The sequence below is a fragment of the Euprymna scolopes genome, chromosome 10, assembly GCF_053919585.1.
Source record: "Euprymna scolopes isolate OS-2025 chromosome 10, ASM5391958v1, whole genome shotgun sequence".
Lineage (NCBI taxonomy): Eukaryota > Metazoa > Mollusca > Cephalopoda > Sepiida > Sepiolidae > Euprymna > Euprymna scolopes.
The window spans coordinates 69,016,320-69,034,785 of NC_136491.1; the positions used below are offsets into that span (position 1 = coordinate 69,016,320).

An 18,466-nucleotide genomic window follows, 5' to 3' on the forward strand; every position below is an offset into this window, starting at 1 on the left:
ATTTATTGCGGACTTTTATCCTCATCTTTCTTAGATACTGTTTCACAACGTTCCGGCCAACTATTCCTCTGGTCTTCGTCAGGTGGTAACCGCGACGGGATAGTAACTCCGAATCTCCTAACGTGGCGCAGTGGATAGAGATGTTGAATCTCTATGGTTCAAGATGAGAATTGTCTGAAGATAGCGGTTTCAATCCTACCCAAAGCCGGCCAGAGGCTTACTTGGCCAAAATGTGGTGAGACGACAACAACAACTATAGATGGCAGTAATTGCTGAGAATGCAGTTAGGAGATTCAGAGTTCCTATCCCGTCGCGGTTACCACCTGACGAATGCCAGAGGAATAGTTGGCCGAAACGTTGTGAAATAACATCTAAGAAAGATGAGGATAATAGTCTGCAGTAAATAAATAAATTCATCTGAATAATAAATTCCAATTAAATATTTCCTGTGTTTGTTTACTAATAAATCATCTAGAAACATCTCATGTGTCACCACTGAGAGTCGAAACCAAAACATTTAGCTTACGATTTACTTCTTCCTTTGACATTAATGCCTGAGCTATGAAGACATGTTTGCTGCAAGGCTAAAAATTAAAACATGAACAGTTACACATGCATATTCGTTCGACCTTCACCTGGCAAATTTCCTTGGCTAAAACACAAATATAAAGTTTTGCATGGGTTTGAATACCATATATATTAAGTTTCATGCCTGTAGACCAAAAACTGACAGGAGTTTGGTAGGCAAAATTTTTTAAACAAATATATATGCACATACATAAATATATATATAGAAAGAGGTTTGTGTTTACTATAACCCTTTTATGCAAATATTACGCAAGTATAAATCATGTAGAATATCTGCATGACTATAATTACACGTGATAGTTAACTAAAGATGATCGTCCAATAAGAAAACCAAAAAAACTAATAAGAGTATGCAAATTCGCTAGATCTTTTGAAGATGAATGCGATTCCACAACCCATATATAACAGTTGTATTTTCTTTTTAAATAAATGGAAAGCGTTTTTAATGATTAACAATACACAAAAAAAAAAAAAAAATTATGAGTGTGTATGTATATATATATACACACACACACACACACACACTTATTTGAAATCTATAATCCAGATTTTCCAAGTTATATTTTTCTCATATATTTCTAAACTCTGCTTCTAAGACAAAAGTCTAATTCTCACAGATGATAGTTCATCTCCTTATTATATTTTGACTTCATTCCTTGAATGCGATATCTTATTTACGCCATATAAATTAACACTTAATTTTATCTTTGAATTGAAAAGTTAGTACGAGCTGTACAAAATAGATTCACTCAGATCAAAGGGAAACACATTAGATTACCCCAAAACACTTTTTTTCTTTTTTTTTTTCTTTAGTTTTGAGAGGAATGAATAAAACTTGAAATTGCTGTTATTTTATTTATTTATTTAAATACTTATCTTTTTTTTTTTTACAAAGACATCACCACTTATCAAGGCCAAGAGGCCATCTTTCCATTGGTCTAATCAATACTGAACATCTAATAGGCAGAGGAAATATTTATCATCTGGAAGCTGATGTGTCAGGACAAACCTAAAGTATCTAATAATTTATTTCCACAGAAGGTGAAAAAGCTAAAGGAAAATATTTCCGTTTATATCTAGTCAAGCTAATGCAGATTTCAATACTATATATCTCATTATTATATTATAAGAATTTTAATCCTTCGTTTAATCTCCTGCAATTGCTGGACAAACCTGCTTTCTCAAACTAACAAGTCTTATGTTCTCAGGGATCATCAATTGTTTACAATGAAACACTGTTTTGGGAATTTATAAACAAAACAGTATATTAAACCATGGCTCTCCAGCAGTGTTGATCAAAAATAAATAAAAGAAAAAAAATGTTCCAGATTAATTAAACTAACCTATTCGTGTTAGTAAAAACTTTTTTTTTTCTTATCTGCGTCATTCGTCCTTTATCTCTAAAAGAAGCAATTATTATTTTTTAACAAATCTACTGCATAATTTAGGCGATTCCATTATACATACTTATCACCCCCTTTGTTATTAATATTCTATTCATATATTTACATTCTTATTTGCAAATAATCTCTTTATATTTATTAGTTTCTTTAAAAATGTGTAACAAGTTTAAAATAGTATAAATATATACACAAGCTATGGACTAATGTAGTTTTGGATTTCTCCTATTTATCTACTTTGATAAGTTTTATACGATTTAAAAACATCAGGATAACAAACAAATGTTTTAACTGTTTTATTTTTATCACCATCTTGTTTAAGCATTTTTATTACGAAAATAGAGACTGAAGGTATAAAATCTATTAATTTTAAAGTAACGTGAGCTATCCTTAAAAATTCAATGTTCCCGTAAAATATATACATGTGGCATACAAACCATTTAAAAGGGGAAGGGGTTTCTTTTATCAAACATTTTATAGGTAAAAATTCCATCCTCCATTTTTATATCTAAATCTAGAAATGTAACTTGTGTTCCTTTATGTTCACAATTTAATTCTAACTCCTTTCAATATATGAGATGTTAATTTTTTTTTCAAACTCCTAGTTATCATTTATACATACAAGGTTGTCAAATCTCCTACAACCATAATTGCATTTTAGATATATAGTTTTTTTATTTATGTATATAACAAAACAGTGATCAGTTTCTCTATACAAGTGAAATATACGATAATTGACTTCATAAACATTGCTGTTTCAGTTAAGATTTTCAGGATTAAAGATTTTATTAAACTGTTCTGTCTCCACTTGGATCTTCCGACCACTCTGTTGTATCAGTTAAGATAAAAATGAAATGTAATAAGTCCTCAGATGTACCTCTCCATCGTACAGTATATCAATACTCTATGACTGACTGGGATAGTTTCCGTACATTTATATCAGATTTACCTCTGCGTTCCATGTTTAAAAAGGATGTGTCCTCTATAGTATCAGACCTGATGGAATGTTTAATTGTAGGTATAGAGTGTTTCATACCCTCGAAAAAATTCCAGCAAAAACCTAATAGCCAACCGTGGTTCTCTCCAGAATGTGCTGCTGCCATTGCGCACAGAAATCACCTTTTCCATTGCTTCCAACATAATAGATGTACTGAGACTAAAGCCGTTTTCAGGACTGCCAGCAACTACTGTAATAAAGAATGCAAGAAAGTTGTATGCTCAGTCCGTTAAGTCCAAAGTAGCTGAGCAGCGGCTTGGTTCCCACCAGTTTTGGCAAATAGCAAACAGAATCCTGAACAGAAACGTGTGCTCTATCCCAACTATCATCAATGGGCCTGAGGTAATCTTGTCAGCATCAGACAAAGCCAAACTCTTTGCAAGAACTTTGCAGCTAATTCTACACTTTGCGACCAAGGCCGCTAACCCCCAATATTTCCTCCTGTATCAGAAAACATGCTATGTGATATACAAATATCTGTACGTGATGTTGCCAAGCTAATCAAAAACCTTGATTCCAGTAAGCAACCGGCCCTGACAGTATTCCAAATTATAGTACTCAAATAAACTTTAACTAGAACTAGCACCCATACTTACAAAACTGTTTAAACGTTGTCTTAAGGAGAATTGCTTCCCATCACCTTGGAAAATCTCATCAGTATACCCTGTATTTAAGAATTCAGGTGATCACTCATCTCCCTCAGTACAGACCAATAAGTTTCCTGTGCGTCATGAGTAAGTTACTGGAATCTGTGTTAAATACAGAAGTAATCGACCATCTCAGCAAAATTAACCTTAGTGACACGCAATATAGTTTCCGTTTTGCTAGATCTACAGATGTGCTTAGTTATATTTCAACGGAGGCTACCTTTCTAGGGCAATTGCTTTTGACATATCGAAAGCCTTTGATAGAGTATGGTATAAAGGTTTACTTCACAAGATCTCCACCTACAGTATAGCTGGAAATGTCTTCTCAATTATTAAATCATTTCTCTCTGATAGGTTCATAAGAGTAGTGGTTGATGGGCAGAAATCAGAAGCTCACAGTGTTAATGCTAGAGTCCCTGATCTACATTTAATGATCTTCCAAATCACATCCTTACATCGTTCGTAGACATTTCTGCTGATGACACTATCTATGGTAGCACATCTAAGACTGTAACAACCAAGTTCTCTCTCCTCTGATCTTGATCATGTGGTACAGTGAAGAGGTGGCTTGTTACTTTTAATGCATCTAAAACCAAGCTTTTATCTTTACATCATCAATGCTCTGATCCCCATCTGGCATCAATTGAAATGAATGGCTCATGTTTTGGCAAGCTTCTGGGCTTGACCTTTACTCCTGATCTGAAATGGAACACGTACATCAAATCTGTTAACAAGGCCGCTGGAAAAATGGTAGGATCCTTCTATCAGTCCAGTAGATCTCTCACTGCTGGTGCAGTTCTCTATCTATAAGAGCCAGGTACGTCCAAGGATGGAGTACTGTTGCCACATCTGAGCAGGAGCTGCTAGAAAGGACTTATCCTTTCTTGATAGAGTGCAAAATAGACTTCATAGACTCGTAGGAGATGTCCTGTTCTCTTTCCTGCAACCTCTTTCTCACAGAAGAGATGTTGCAAGTTTGTCTCTGCTTTATAGTTATTTTCATGGCAAGTGCTCGACTGAGCTCCAATTCATGCCCCCCCCTCGCAAAACTTTCACAAGAAACACCCGTCTAGCAGAAAACACTATCAATAATTCCCCCCACTTTTTATCTGTACCTAAATGTAGATTCCATAACAAAGCTTCTTTCTTAAAACTGCACGCCTGTGGAATTGTCTTCCTGCTTTCCAGCTGACTACAATATGGTTGTCTTCAAGTTTTTGATGAGCCGTTCCATATAAGTTAACAAATTTACCGAATTTCCATTACTAACAATTACTATATTGTCCAATTGCCTACTGTACACTCTTTAGCCTTTATCCTCGAGTGACCTCTTCGCCTTGATAAATGGTGATGCCTATGTATAAAAAAAAAAATTTGAAAATGTTAAGTTAATATTTCTAAAATTGAACAAAAAAGCAAACTCTGAACAAGACTGTATGGCAGGTTCATATTACAAGAAGGGAGATAATCTACATCACACTGGTTCAACACAAATGTCTGGAGTTTGTAAGTAATACAAATTAATAATTCTAAATTAATTTTATTAAAATTTTACTCAATAATTTTCCGTAATTTTTGGTATAAGTTAGTATATGAATAAATTTTCCTGTTATTTTATTTTTAACAGTCATATTTCACTAGAGCATCAATTATTCTACTGAAAACCAGTGAAAAATCAAATAGCTCCTTAACTTTATTTTTATTAAACTTCTAAAGCGAATGTCCCAGCAAAAACATTTTGTGAAATTGTTTTATAATCTAAAAATTATTTTACTTAATATATTTTTAATTTAATCACAAAAATGTTAGTGTGTGTCAAGATGTATGTCTTTCAGAAAGTTGTAGGTTTAAAATTAAAAAAAAGAAGTTTGCAGTTTTTTCTTTAAGTATTTTTGGTTCATATCTGAGTTGTTTGCAATATGATAGAGGTAAATAATGTCGTTTTTTGATGTTCAATTTAAAAGATCATAACTCCTTTCATAATAAACTTTACTTTATTAATCGAAATAAGAACCATAAGAATCTACACATTTTTGCCGAGAAACAAATTTATTCATCTTATTAGCATAGAAATCCAGAGTTTTGGAAGCGATGAAGTTATTGAAGGCTGATTCGGCATCATCTCAGCCTTTGGAGCATTTTTTGTGCATGAAGTTGTTGAGATACTTGAAAAAGTGATAATCGATGGGCGAGAGGTCTGGTGAATATGGCGGATAAGGCAGTCTCTTATGGTCAATTGAACAACATATGGGCAAGCATTTGGTCCCTTCCTATTGACCAATCTCAGGCACATACATTGGAGCTTCTGGTGCATTTCATCATTTTGTCAGCAGCAATTCTCCACCGTAATTGTTTCGCCCAGATTCAAGAAGCTGTGAAATAGTCACTATAACTTTTTTTTTTTTTTTTTTTTTGTGCATTTTTGGCTTCGGAAAGTGTTGTGGAGCTTCTCTGGCATCCAACCACTGTGCCGTCGTCGGTTGTCGTAAAGGATCCACTTCTCATCACACGTCACACTCCACTCCAGAAATGGGCCATTTTTATTGCGCAGAAGACACTTTAAAACAACAATTTTTTTTGATTGGCATTCAATTCATGCGGCACCCATTTATCCAACTTTTTTTGTACTTCCTTATTTGCTTTAAATAGCGAATGACTTGAGTGGTTAACCAAGAGTTCAACAACTTCTCATGTGGTTTTGCGAGGATCGGCTTCAGTTAAGGCTTTCAAATGTTCGTTCTCAACCGCAGTTAGCTGACCACGACAGTCTTCATCTTCAAGGTTCTTGTCACCATTGCAAAATTTCTTGAAACACTGTTGTGCCACACGTTTGTAAGTGGTTCCTGAGCCAAACGCATCATTGATATCACAATCTGTCTTGACACCTTTTCAGCCTAGTTTTAACTGGAACAAGAAAATCTTGCAGATTTGAATTTTGTCCATGCTGTCACAAAGCCTGCAAAAAGTGAATGAAGAGATTGAGAATGGTAACAAATAACAATTCCATAGAGTGAAAAACGCACTTCAAAATGATATAACATCTATACATCAATTCAGAAATCATATATAAAAGTAACGTGAGAAAACGATATTGTTTTTGCACCAGTCCTGGATATGACCTTAAACTATTACCGATGGTGAGGCCCCAGCTTGCGGGTTTTGGGGAGTGTGGAGCCACCCTTTAATTGCCATTGTCCCCAGAGCCACTCTAACCCGGAGTGGTAATACCTGTTAGGGTCCCAACTATGGGTTAAATAGAAACAGACTTGAAAAAATATATATTCTATGAAAAATTTTTTTTTCAAAATAACTGCCTTTGGCATTAAATAACCTGAAAAGGGTTGATATGCCATAAAACAAAAACAACCTAATAGCTAGGATAATGGTAGTTAATTACATTTATGAACCTATTATGTCAACCAATTGCCATTTGTATAGTAACTTTGGTGACAATGGTACTTTTATAGATTCGATATTTACTAATGAAACTCAAAATAACTAAATTATTGATTAATGTTAGAAATAATTATTTTCTTTTTGCTATGTGGACAAGTTCTAATTTAAAATTGTGTTATGGATTAATTTGGCTACTGATATTATGTTCATAAATGGTTCCATGCTATCTTAAATTTGGCATAGAAAAATCAGTGACAATTGGTTAAAAGCTGATGGAGTAAAATAACAAAGTTCAAAAGTTATCAAGCTATTTCACTTCAAGGTACAAGAAAAGTTTTTCTTTCTTTTCAGTTTTGGTATCAACACTAAATAGCTTCTCAAAAACAATACTTATGTACAGAAGAACGTTATTTCTGGAATAGTTGATATTTTTTTAGCATGGGAACAATCTGGGGGAAACTATTCAAAAAGTTAAAACTAAAAAAAATTTAGACATCATTTGGTTAATGTTCACAGATTGATATGCCTACAAATTTTACAGACAAAATATCCAATAGGTTAGGCATTTTGAAAAATTCTTCATGTGGTTCACAAAATATTCAACAAACTTATTTTAGGTTGGAATCACAAGATGTACATTGCTACCAATACCTACTGTTCTAGCAATTCAGCTGTTTCTCAAAGAAATGAAGATGTTGAGCTTGGTGTAGACTTTCAAACGGAGACAAGAATTAGAAAAGAATGAAAAACAGTGGTGATCAAAAATTACTTGTGAAGAGCACCAAGACATTTTCATTTGAGAAGAACAAAAGGTGCACAGCAATAAACAAGCCCAATAGACAAACTGGGAAGTGGCATTGGAAAGATCTTTGAACAAGATTTGACAGATGGATGCATTCAAGTTGAGTTATTTTAATCTGTTCTAAATGTGACCTACTTCTATCTATAAGTAATCTTGCTAGATGGAAGACATAAAGCAATCTGATCTGTTTAGTGTATAATGACAAACCACAACATGTCCAATGTTCCCAAAAAACAACTCATTAGAACAAGAATCAATTTGTTGGAGGGGGGGGGGATGTTACCTCTAAACAAAAGACAAAAGAGCTATACCTGGAGATAAAAATCTTTTTGGATCCGGTGGTAGTTGAGATTTTCTAATGATTATTCAAAAGTAGTATCCAGTAAGGAACTGCAACCAGATATTATTTTAATGTTATGCGTGAAATCTAATATCATCTGGCTAAGAAAGGATAAAGCTACAACTGCAAAACCAGCAAATAAGATGTTACATGTATTAACAAGTTAGTCCCTTTGAATAAGACAAATGAGGGAGTAGGAATAAAACTTACATTATTCTATATATTTTTCTTTTTATAGATGCATCAACTAGTTGTTGATGGATAGATTTTAATATTCTTTAAAAAGTTATGTTTCTGTATTCTTCCAGGCCATGATAGATGTGGATGAAACCTACCGAAAACCAATCTTTCCAAAACAGAACAAGAAACAGATTGTGGTAATTATTCCATTTAAAACTTTTCTCATTACAAAAGTTAGGAAAGAAAACAAAGAATCCTTAATTCTAATCATTGCAAAAGAAATTCTAAAATTATATCGACTAAGTTATAATTAGACATCTTCATTTAAATGTTGTAATTTTTATTATGATAGTGAAAATAATGTGAAATGTTTTGATAGTCATGTAAATGAAGCCCATCATGTTAAACGATTTATCATCAGATTATAAAAAAAAATAAGGTGTTTGTTTTCTAAAAATTCAACAAACTTGTCAAAAAAATTACAACACTTATTTTTTATATTTTAAAGATGGTTCCTGTTATTCCATCAGACAGTCCTCCTAATACAGATGAAGAAAATTCAGAATCCGAAAGTTACACACCAATGGATTTGACAGAAAAAGATAAAAGTTCTTGGCAAGTTCGGTTAGGGAAAAATATTGAGGTCTTAAAACAGGATGAAGAACCGCAACGTTTTAGTAAACACTGTCTCTCATCAGTGATCGAACCATGTTTGGTATACAATAGACTGAAAACCAAAGTTTGTTACCGACATGTCAATCAACTTTTTATCAGAGGTGACAATGTTGTGTCCATTTCCATTGTAGACTAGAAAGATTTTATAGAGAAAAATGTATCTTACAATTTATATTTATTGCAAGGTTATTAGATAAATAACATTCAAATAAAATAATTTTATTTTTATTATTGGGCGTTTGTTTTTCTTCAATTAACATCACATCTACGTGCATGTTGTGTTGCTAATGAACTTGTGCACGTGATGTTTTCATTAGCAAATTACTTACTATTTCTCTTCAAATATTAAATTGCTTTCTGATTTCATGTGAATAAACCCTTTTTTTATAGAGAGGGGGAGTAGATCTTTCTTGACATTATGGAGCTAAAATTGTCAATAGACTGAGACAAATTTAATTTATAAAACTGTCTGTTTCCATATTTTCAAAATCTATCTCTTCTGAAACTAAAAGTAGCAAAGCGGCGCTAGGGGCACCAAATGATTGGATTTTTTATGGACCGTTCTTTTATGAATCTTTAACCAGTTAAAATATTTTTTAAGAGAGCGAAATTGAAAAAAAAAATCGTTATGTTTTATACATTCATCTTAGTTTATTTTTGATTAGTTAATATGTGTGTCATGTTGGTACAGTGGTAACGTCACTAGCTTTGAATGCTACAGTTTTGCTTTCAGTTTCAATTCTAGCTGATGGCACTCGAATATTTTTTTTTTTTTTTTTTTTTTACTTTTGAAATAATAATGTATACAAAATCTAGACAAATTAAAATATCATAATGTATACGAAATCTAGACAAATTAAAATATCATAGTTAAGTGTATTTTACAACCGGGCAAAGTTTAATTTCTAAATCATTTTTTTTTCTCATACAAAAAATAGTTTGGAAACAAACTTGTTTCACATTTCTGCATATATAACTTCAAGATAAAAATTACCTTAGCAACATAACTTCATTATTTTTACCAACCATAGATGTATTCAAATTGAAAAAAAAAATTGAACAAAATTATTTTAATAACAAGAGTTAAGGAATAGTTTTAGTCGGTAAATGAGACAATGGAAAGAAAAAACTGAAAATGAAATTCAACAAGTAAACGTTTTTTAATGTTTTCAATCCCAGTTTATTTGCTTAACTTCATTTCAAGCATTCCATCAAATGTATGAATCCATTGGAGATAATTCACTTGATTGTGGTGGTCTTCAAACATTTGTTATCAAAAGCTATGCATGAATAGATACCAGTTTAAGAAAAGAACATTTGATCAGTGAAAGAATTACAATTTTATTTAGAGACAAGAGCATTTTTAGCAGCCAATGAGGAAAAAAAAAAAATTAAATAAAATGGAGATATGAAACTTAAGGCTGAATTTAAAAAAAAAAAAAAAAAAAAACTAAAACTTATTCCCATGCCAATAATGGCTTTTCAGTTCAGGAAATGTTACTGCTGCTATAATCACGTAAAACTGAATTAAAAATCTAAGTGAAACTGAAACAAAGAAAAATCGGTCTTTCCTAACTGGTAAGGCTGTTTTTGTTCAACTTTGTTTCAGGTTTTTCATATAAAAAAAATTGGTGGGTCTTTTGTTTTTATTTCTTTACATTTAATAACATGACGAGCAGGAAACTTTTGTCTTTCATGTCAAAACAAATGAGCTGGAAAGCAGTGGGATGCTGGTGTCCAGTCCCACAGTTACCCTTAACCATTACAAAGTCATTTATATAGATAGGATGATATAGGACTGGATATTAAAATAAATTTAATCAAGCAGGAAAGATTAACCCATGACCATCAAATTCTGCTGTGAGGGGGGGGGGTCTAAATTTGAAATTTAATTAAAAAAAAAAAAAAAATTCTTAAACGATTTTTTTTTTTTTTTTTTTTTTCCCCACCTATCATTTTTGACAAAAAGAATTCTGGAAAATATTTCCTTTAAAATGTGTCTCTTTCCATGCTTGAAAGGTATTGTCTGCACAAGAAGGTTTCATGATAACTGACTGTGCAGATCAACAGCCAGGAAAGTCTTCAAGTTCTGCAGTCATTGTGTTTGGTGTGAATAACGTTAGCAGTGTTTGGTGCATCTGTACAAAGTGAGTGTTAATGGTGATTTTTTTTTTTTTTTTTTTAGAGGAAGGGGCCATTTTTTCCCCTTTATCGCTGCTTCTTCTCCTCATGTTCCCTGCCCCACTTTTCTTTTTTCTTTTACTGCTTTTTTCCCCCTCCATTACTTTAAAGTCTGCCATGATTTTTTTTTTAATATTTTAAATGATTATGTTTAAAGAAGCAGCAGTTAAGTAGGGGAGGATCAGTACTTGGCTTTACACTCATACCCATGGTAGTGGTGGTAGCATTCTGGGGACAAAGTTTATGATAAATCCCAAAATGATAAAAAAAAATATTTTAAAAAGAAAGATTAAATCTTGCACTTCAACTACACAGATCCATTGAATTAACCATCTTGCTTTGGTGGTGTAAACCATCCTAAAATTAGAAGAAAATATAATTAAATACAAATAACATGTAAATTTTTTTTTTTTTTTTTTAATTAAATTGAAGTATAAATTTTACAAGAATTTTATGTCAAATTACTTTTACAAATTCATTCAATATTGATCTAGAAGAAATATAGAACATTTCTTACAGTTATATACAATCTACTAGTTAGGTCATCCATGCAGAAATGTCAAAAAAAAAAAAAAAAAAAAAAAATTAATGAATTAGCTTACCATTTTTCTCATGAATTTGCACCAAGGACTTGAATGTTTGTTGAGCTCTTGCCAAGCTATATTGAGTCTAAAAAGAAAAAAAATACATCAATCAACAAATTAATTGTAACAATGCAGATAGATTTGAAAACAAATGTATATTTTTAAACTAATTCTCAGGAACAATGAACAAATTGTGCAGATCTCAGATGGTTATCAGCTAGTCAATATACAAAAATAAAATTGCCAAATTTTTTCCTGAAAGGCTTAATCTGACGCTTCTGAAAGAAAAAAAAAATCGGCTAGCCTTAATCAAATAGCAATATATCAGATTGTCTTATGACAAGAAATAGCTTTGGATTATTCAGAATACTAATCTCATCTTGGTTGTTACATTCATGTTTCATCTAATGTAACCTTTGTTCCTCTTCAGAAGCATTTTATCAAATTTGGAAACCTGTACAAAATGTCAAACTGAATTTTTTATTTAAACCGGGGGGAGGGCGTTATTTCATCAGTCATTACACAAGACCTAATTTGGAAATTATGCTTGCCATTTATTGAAAGAATTGCCAATAAGTTTGCTTAAAAGATCCTAAAAAGATAAAGTTTGTTTGTTCATAGATAATAAGTGATATCCGAGGGCTTTTTTTTTTGGTTGAGAATTGTTTTGGGGATGCTATTGCTTGGGAATCCTGTCTATCCACAAGGGGATATGAACAATGTAAAGACTACAGTTATGTTTCTTTAGTGTCAGCAGGAATTCATTTGGACGATTCTAGGTCTAAACTGGAAGAATGGTTTGCAAATTCAGAACATTTCCATCTTTATTTTGTGTAAATGACAAAGTTCTCTCTGATTCTCTCTCCTCTGATCTTGAGCGTGTGGTACGATGGGGGAAGAGGTGGCCAAAAACCAAGCTTCTATTTTTACATCATCAACGCTCTGATCCCCATCTGGCATCAATTGAAATGGATGGCTCTCATCTTGGGGAGGCTCCATGTTTTAACAAGCTTCTAGAATTGACCTTTACTCCTGATCTGAAATGGAACACATACATCAAATTTGTGGCTAAGGTCGCTGGGAAAATAGTGGGATCCTACCGCTCCAGTAGATATCTCATTGCTAATTCAATTCTCTATCTATATAAAAGCCAATCACGTCCAAGGATGGAGTACTGCTGCCATATCTGGGCAGGAGCTGCTAAAAACAGCCTATCCTGCCTTGACAGAGTACAAAATAGACTTTGTAGCCTAGTGGGGGATGCCCTTTTCTCTTCCTTGCAACCTGTCTTCCACAGAAGGGACGTTGCGAGCCTGTCGTTTTATCGTTATTTTCATGGGAAGCGCTCATCTGAGCTCCAATCTTTGGTCTCCCCCCTTGCCAATCTTTCACGAAAAACACCCGTCTAGCTGAAACCACTGTCAGTAATTTTCCTCACTTTATCTGTGCCTAAATCAAAACGTAGATTCCATGAACAAAGCTTCTTTCTTAGAACTGCATGCCTGTGGAACTCTCTTCCATTTGCCTCTTTCCCACCTGACTACAACTTGGATGTCTTCAAGTCCAACATAAACAAGTTCCTGATGACCCTCCCCCCGCCTTAAGACACTTTATCAGATCTCCATTACTAACAATTACTACGATACTATCCCATTGATTACTGTACACCCAATAACCCTTATCCCCAAGTGGCCTCCGAGTCTTGATAAGTGGTGACTTCCTTGTTTTAAAAAAAAAAAAAAAGAAGTATAGAATTTTTTTTTGTTTTAATTTTTACCAGTGTTATGTGCAGTGTTTGGTTTTTTTTTTTTTTTCATTTTATAAGAATTTTTTTATGTTGTTACTTGGTTATTCATTTTTTTTTTCTTTAATAAAAAATCTTGAATTTTAAACATTTTTGTCTTTTTAATAATATGCATTGGATGTTCCAAACTTATGACAACATTGTAAATGAACATATAATTATTAAGATGAGAATAATTCACTTTATCCAAACACGAGTCAATTAAAAATTTTTAAATATATATGAATTACTTACTTTAGAAGCAGAGAAGTTTATTCGTGCCTTTCCTTTCACCAAAGTTGCAGCTATTTGTAATATTACTGATTCTATACTGTAGGCACTACTCCAACCCTGAAAGGTAAATACAAAAAGAATATGTAAAATCTTTAAAAAGATAAATTTCAAAATGAACAAAATAATAGCAATTCCAAATGATGAAGTACCTGCTTTGTAAGGAGTTCCATACAAATGGCACCTCCACTGAGCACATATCCACCAGAGATGACAGGATTGATGACTCGAACAAAAGGAGGATCAAATGGAAATGTGTCCTAATAAGAAGAAAAATATTACAAGCGCATTTGAAAATAGTGCATTAAACTAAAAAAATAAAATAAAAAATAAAAAAAACTAAAAAATCCTTTCATTATTATTCTAGGCCACCTATGGGCCATTGGGTCAGTATTGTTATATTATTAAAGCTCCTGTTTTCAAACAAATATATATGTCTACAAGCATAGTATTTTATATATATGAAAATTTTCCGGGGGTACAGAATTTTATAACGGCTAAATATAGACAAAAAGCTTAATGAATTTAAAAAATAAAAAATGCAAATAAAGGTTAACTAACTAGGTTTCGTTCCTCACTTATCAAAGCTAAATTGAGGAAAATACGATTTAAAACAAACAAACAAAAAGGCATGAATATGGCGGGGAGTAGGAAAAAAAAAACAGAAATTAACAAGAAAAATTACATAGAGACTAAATTAAGTCCTAGAAGATTTTCTTTTTGCTTGCAAAGAGAAGGTCTCGATGACCTAATAAAAAAAGTCTCTAAAATTTTCAAATGATAGGGAGAGTGCGACTTACTAAGGATCGTAAACATGTCAGCACTGAAATTCGTGGCACACGCATGGTTATTTATAAGATGGTCGCAAATCGCAGACCCATACATATTACTCAGAACATCCGAGGGTGAAAAATTTGCATAACGAATCTTTGAAGGCACATGCTGTTTCAAACGAAAATCTTATCTTTGTGATATGCGTATGGTTCTGCGATTTGCGACCATCTTATAAATAACCATGCGTGTGCCACGAATTTCAGTGCTGACATATTTACGATCCTTAGTAAGTCGCACTCTCCCTATCATTTGAAAATTTTAGAGACTCTTTTTAAATCATTGAGACCTTCCCTTTGCAAGCAAAAAGAAAATCCAGGACTTAATTTAGTCTATGTAATCCCCCCCTCCCATTTACTTGGGTTTTTTTGTTTGTTTGTTTTCCCTACCCCCGCCATAGTCATGACTTTTTTTGTTTGTTTTAAATCATATTTTCCTCGATTTAGCTTTGATAAGTGAGGAACAAAACCTGGTTAGCTAACCTTTTATTTTCATTTTTTAAATTCATTATGCTTTTTGGTCTGTATTTAGCTGTTATATATATATAATTATAAAACTTAAATGACCTTGTAACGAATGATGTAACCCACTATTTGGTTTACGACATCCAGTTGCGCATGCGCGCATAAACATTAACCCATAACAACGTAAACAAATAAATACAAATCACTTCTTTTGCAGATTTTGACCTGTGCTCTGAAATATTAACGTTCTAATTTCAAAATTATTATTTAACATGGGGGGAAGAGTGGGGGTGTTTTGCAACTATTCTTTATTAAAACTATACTGTCGCTATTTTCATACAACTAAACAACTTTAACTCGTTGACAAACATAAGAACAATTGTAGTACAGCCAAGATTACTACTACTCTCTATCCGTCCCTTTTCCTTCCCTCCTCCTTTTTTTATTTACATTTCTAGATACAAAATAGTTGTGTGAAAACGGTAAATTTATTGACACATTTATTAATCTGTTTCAATATTAGTTTTATTTATTTTATTTATTTAGGTTCTATTTTTTACTTCAGGTTTTATTAATTATTTTTTTTTTTAGATTTTAAGTTTCTATAATTTGGTTGAAGGATTCCAATATGGGTTTTTCATTCTTATATTTCTCATCGGTAGGTTTATGTGCATTTTGGCTGCTAAATGACTTTCGTCGGCATTTGAGTCGTAGGAAAATCGTGTTTAATTTTCGATTTTTGAGCGATTATTCAGAAAAATAGGTAACTTTACACAAACAAGGAGGATTTTTTTTGTTTGTTTGAGTGATCCGTCTGATTTTTCATTTTAATATACTTTCATAGAAATGTTTGTTATATCAAAAAAAAAAATCTATTTTTTTTACATTACAAGTGTCACGCTCATACATGAATTCCATAGCTAATATAACACTTACCCAACGGGTCACGGGTAGTCTAGTATATATATATATATACACACATATATATATATATATATATATATATATATATTAGTAACAGCTAGCAGTTATATATATTTATGAAACCTTTGTGATATCATTATACTGTTTCCCCCCCTTCCTTTACATCTTATTTATTTGAAAATAGATGATGTCACAAAATGAACATTATTTCAAAAACAATCATTAATTCAATTTAATTTATTGTTTTTTAATATTGTTATTGTCATTTTCCTTTCCTTCCATCATCTAAAAGTTTTATGTACAGATGAGAAGTGTGCAAAGTGATTAGCAAAATAAGTTTTAATAGTATACTACTCTCAAGAGTTTGAACAGTTCTTAGTAGATGACCTGTGACCCTTTTGATCAGAGTTCATCTAGATAAAACAGGATGAAGAATCTTTTCCTCATCATTATCTCATTAAGTTTTTGTTCTTTTGACATCATCAACTGTGTACAGTTATCCCCAACTCTGTTTTAATGGATGATGTCACAAAATGATGACATCATGCATAGGAACAAACAAAATCCACAGACTTTTTAATTAACAAGAAGTGAATAAATGGCTAAGATTTCATAATATTGCATTACGTAATTCTTTAAGACAATGAACTGGATAAATGAAATTGCTAAAAAAAAAAAAAATTCTTCATAGTCACTTTTCACTTTTTCTTTACTACAATGGAGCCTTTTTATAAAACAGCTTCAGAACTTATTACTTACATAATTCTAATTGCTTCCTTTTTAGCCAAGATTCTAAGCAATAGAATGTTAGTATCCTTAATAAGCTGTCATAAAAATTCAAAAACATTTTAATAAAATAAAGACCTTTAGATTACATTTAACTAAATCAGTGTATCAATATCTTCAAGATTACACAATGCAAGTAAAAGAATTTCAAAATATCTTGTTTTCAAAATGATATTTCACTTAAGTAGATATTAATTTAAGAAAAGATTCATTTTAAATACATTAATCTAAGTATACAATAAATTTTGAACAAAATTAATAAAATACAAAAAAGAAATCTAATTTACTTTGAAAGTGAAATTCAATAGTATATGATCTCTGCCCTCTTTTTCCTTGAAAGTGACAAGATCTGCATATAATGGGCTATCTTGATCAACTCTACAATAAAAAGAAAATTATATTATTGTGACAGTAAAGAAAATTAATAGTTTCATAAAATAAAAAATATACGGATTCAACTATGGAAAGTAATACAAAACATTTATTCAATTTCACTTTGATAAATTAAAATTCCAGACAACAAAATTCAGATTAAAAAAAAAACTTAAACATTGAATTTCCTAGTAATGGAAAAGTTATCACCAATTTCATGCTATAATAATTCTAATTGCTTCCTTTTTAGCCAAGATTCTAAGCAATAAAATGTTAGCATCCTTAATAAGCTGTCATAAAAATTCAAAAACATTTTAATAAAATAAAGAGCTTTAGATTACATTTAACTAAATCAGTGTATCAATATCTTCAAGATTACACAATGCAAGTAAATGGCATGAAATGGAGAAATCAATCGGAATGTGGGTCGATTTCTTTGGCGTTAAAGAAAATGATTTAACTTTGCAGGTACAGATCATCAACGGTCGTGCAAAACTGACTAAATGCCAAAAGTTTACATCTAAAACAAAATTACTTTATAGAACTTTATAATGTAATAATATTTTTGATTAGATCTGTTATATTTTAAAAATTTTTAGATGGGGATTGAGTATCATTCAGACTATTCTCATCTTGGATGTTATTCTCAACATTTTAGCCAATACAACCTCCGACCTTCTTCAGGTGAGTATTGTCAAACTGTTTATACCAATCTCGGCAAACAATCTGGAATTTCGTGTAGAACACTAATTCATGGGGGTAACCACATAAATCCATGACATAAACTGTTAAGTAATAATTAGTTCCAAGTGACAGTTTGCTGGATGTTGATGATTTGATCCTCAATATGGAAAATATTAAAAATACAATTAAGACTTCTACACAGACATAGCAGACAGAGAGAGATTGTTTGAAAATTCCATTTCAAATTGGAGGCCAAAACATATCATATAAGATGGGAACAGTAGTCCAAATAATCCCATTCTATTTGTTAATAAAAATGATTTTTGACAGTACAATAAAATCGTTCTGAAAAAAAAAATAAATAAAAATAAATAAATATATAAGTGTGTGTCTGTGTACATTTTCCTACGCAATAACTGTCAATTTTCAGTCTACAATTGACCTTTGAGAACTACCAAACTCCTCCAACAATTTTGGGTCTAAAAACTTGGAAGCTTAGATATAGCTTCCTTGGACATGGATCTAACTTAATAACTTGATT

General features: G+C 31.9%; 2 protein-coding genes across 2 annotated transcripts in view; one reads left to right on the forward strand and one right to left on the reverse strand.

Annotated features, from left to right (window-relative positions):
- The window catches only part of LOC145286070 (U7 snRNA-associated Sm-like protein LSm11), a 61,281-nt gene extending 52,028 nt beyond the window's left edge, over nucleotides 1-9,253 (forward strand). Inside the window, exons 4-5 of the mRNA XM_080134742.1 lie at nucleotides 8,479-8,547; nucleotides 8,859-9,253. Of these exons, the coding sequence (XP_079990868.1) occupies nucleotides 8,479-8,547; nucleotides 8,859-9,161 (372 nt within the window). The 3' untranslated portion in view covers nucleotides 9,162-9,253. The remainder of the gene's footprint in view (nucleotides 1-8,478; nucleotides 8,548-8,858) is intronic.
- A 928-nt stretch (nucleotides 9,254-10,181) lies between these two features.
- The window catches only part of LOC145286066 (ubiquitin-conjugating enzyme E2 Q1-like), a 63,913-nt gene continuing 55,628 nt past the window's right edge, over nucleotides 10,182-18,466 (reverse strand). The window contains exons 8-12 of the mRNA XM_080134739.1: nucleotides 17,157-17,247; nucleotides 14,017-14,124; nucleotides 13,829-13,924; nucleotides 11,809-11,875; nucleotides 10,182-11,563 (exon numbers count right to left, since the gene is read on the reverse strand). Of these exons, the coding sequence (XP_079990865.1) occupies nucleotides 11,532-11,563; nucleotides 11,809-11,875; nucleotides 13,829-13,924; nucleotides 14,017-14,124; nucleotides 17,157-17,247 (394 nt within the window). The 3' untranslated portion in view covers nucleotides 10,182-11,531. The remainder of the gene's footprint in view (nucleotides 11,564-11,808; nucleotides 11,876-13,828; nucleotides 13,925-14,016; nucleotides 14,125-17,156; nucleotides 17,248-18,466) is intronic.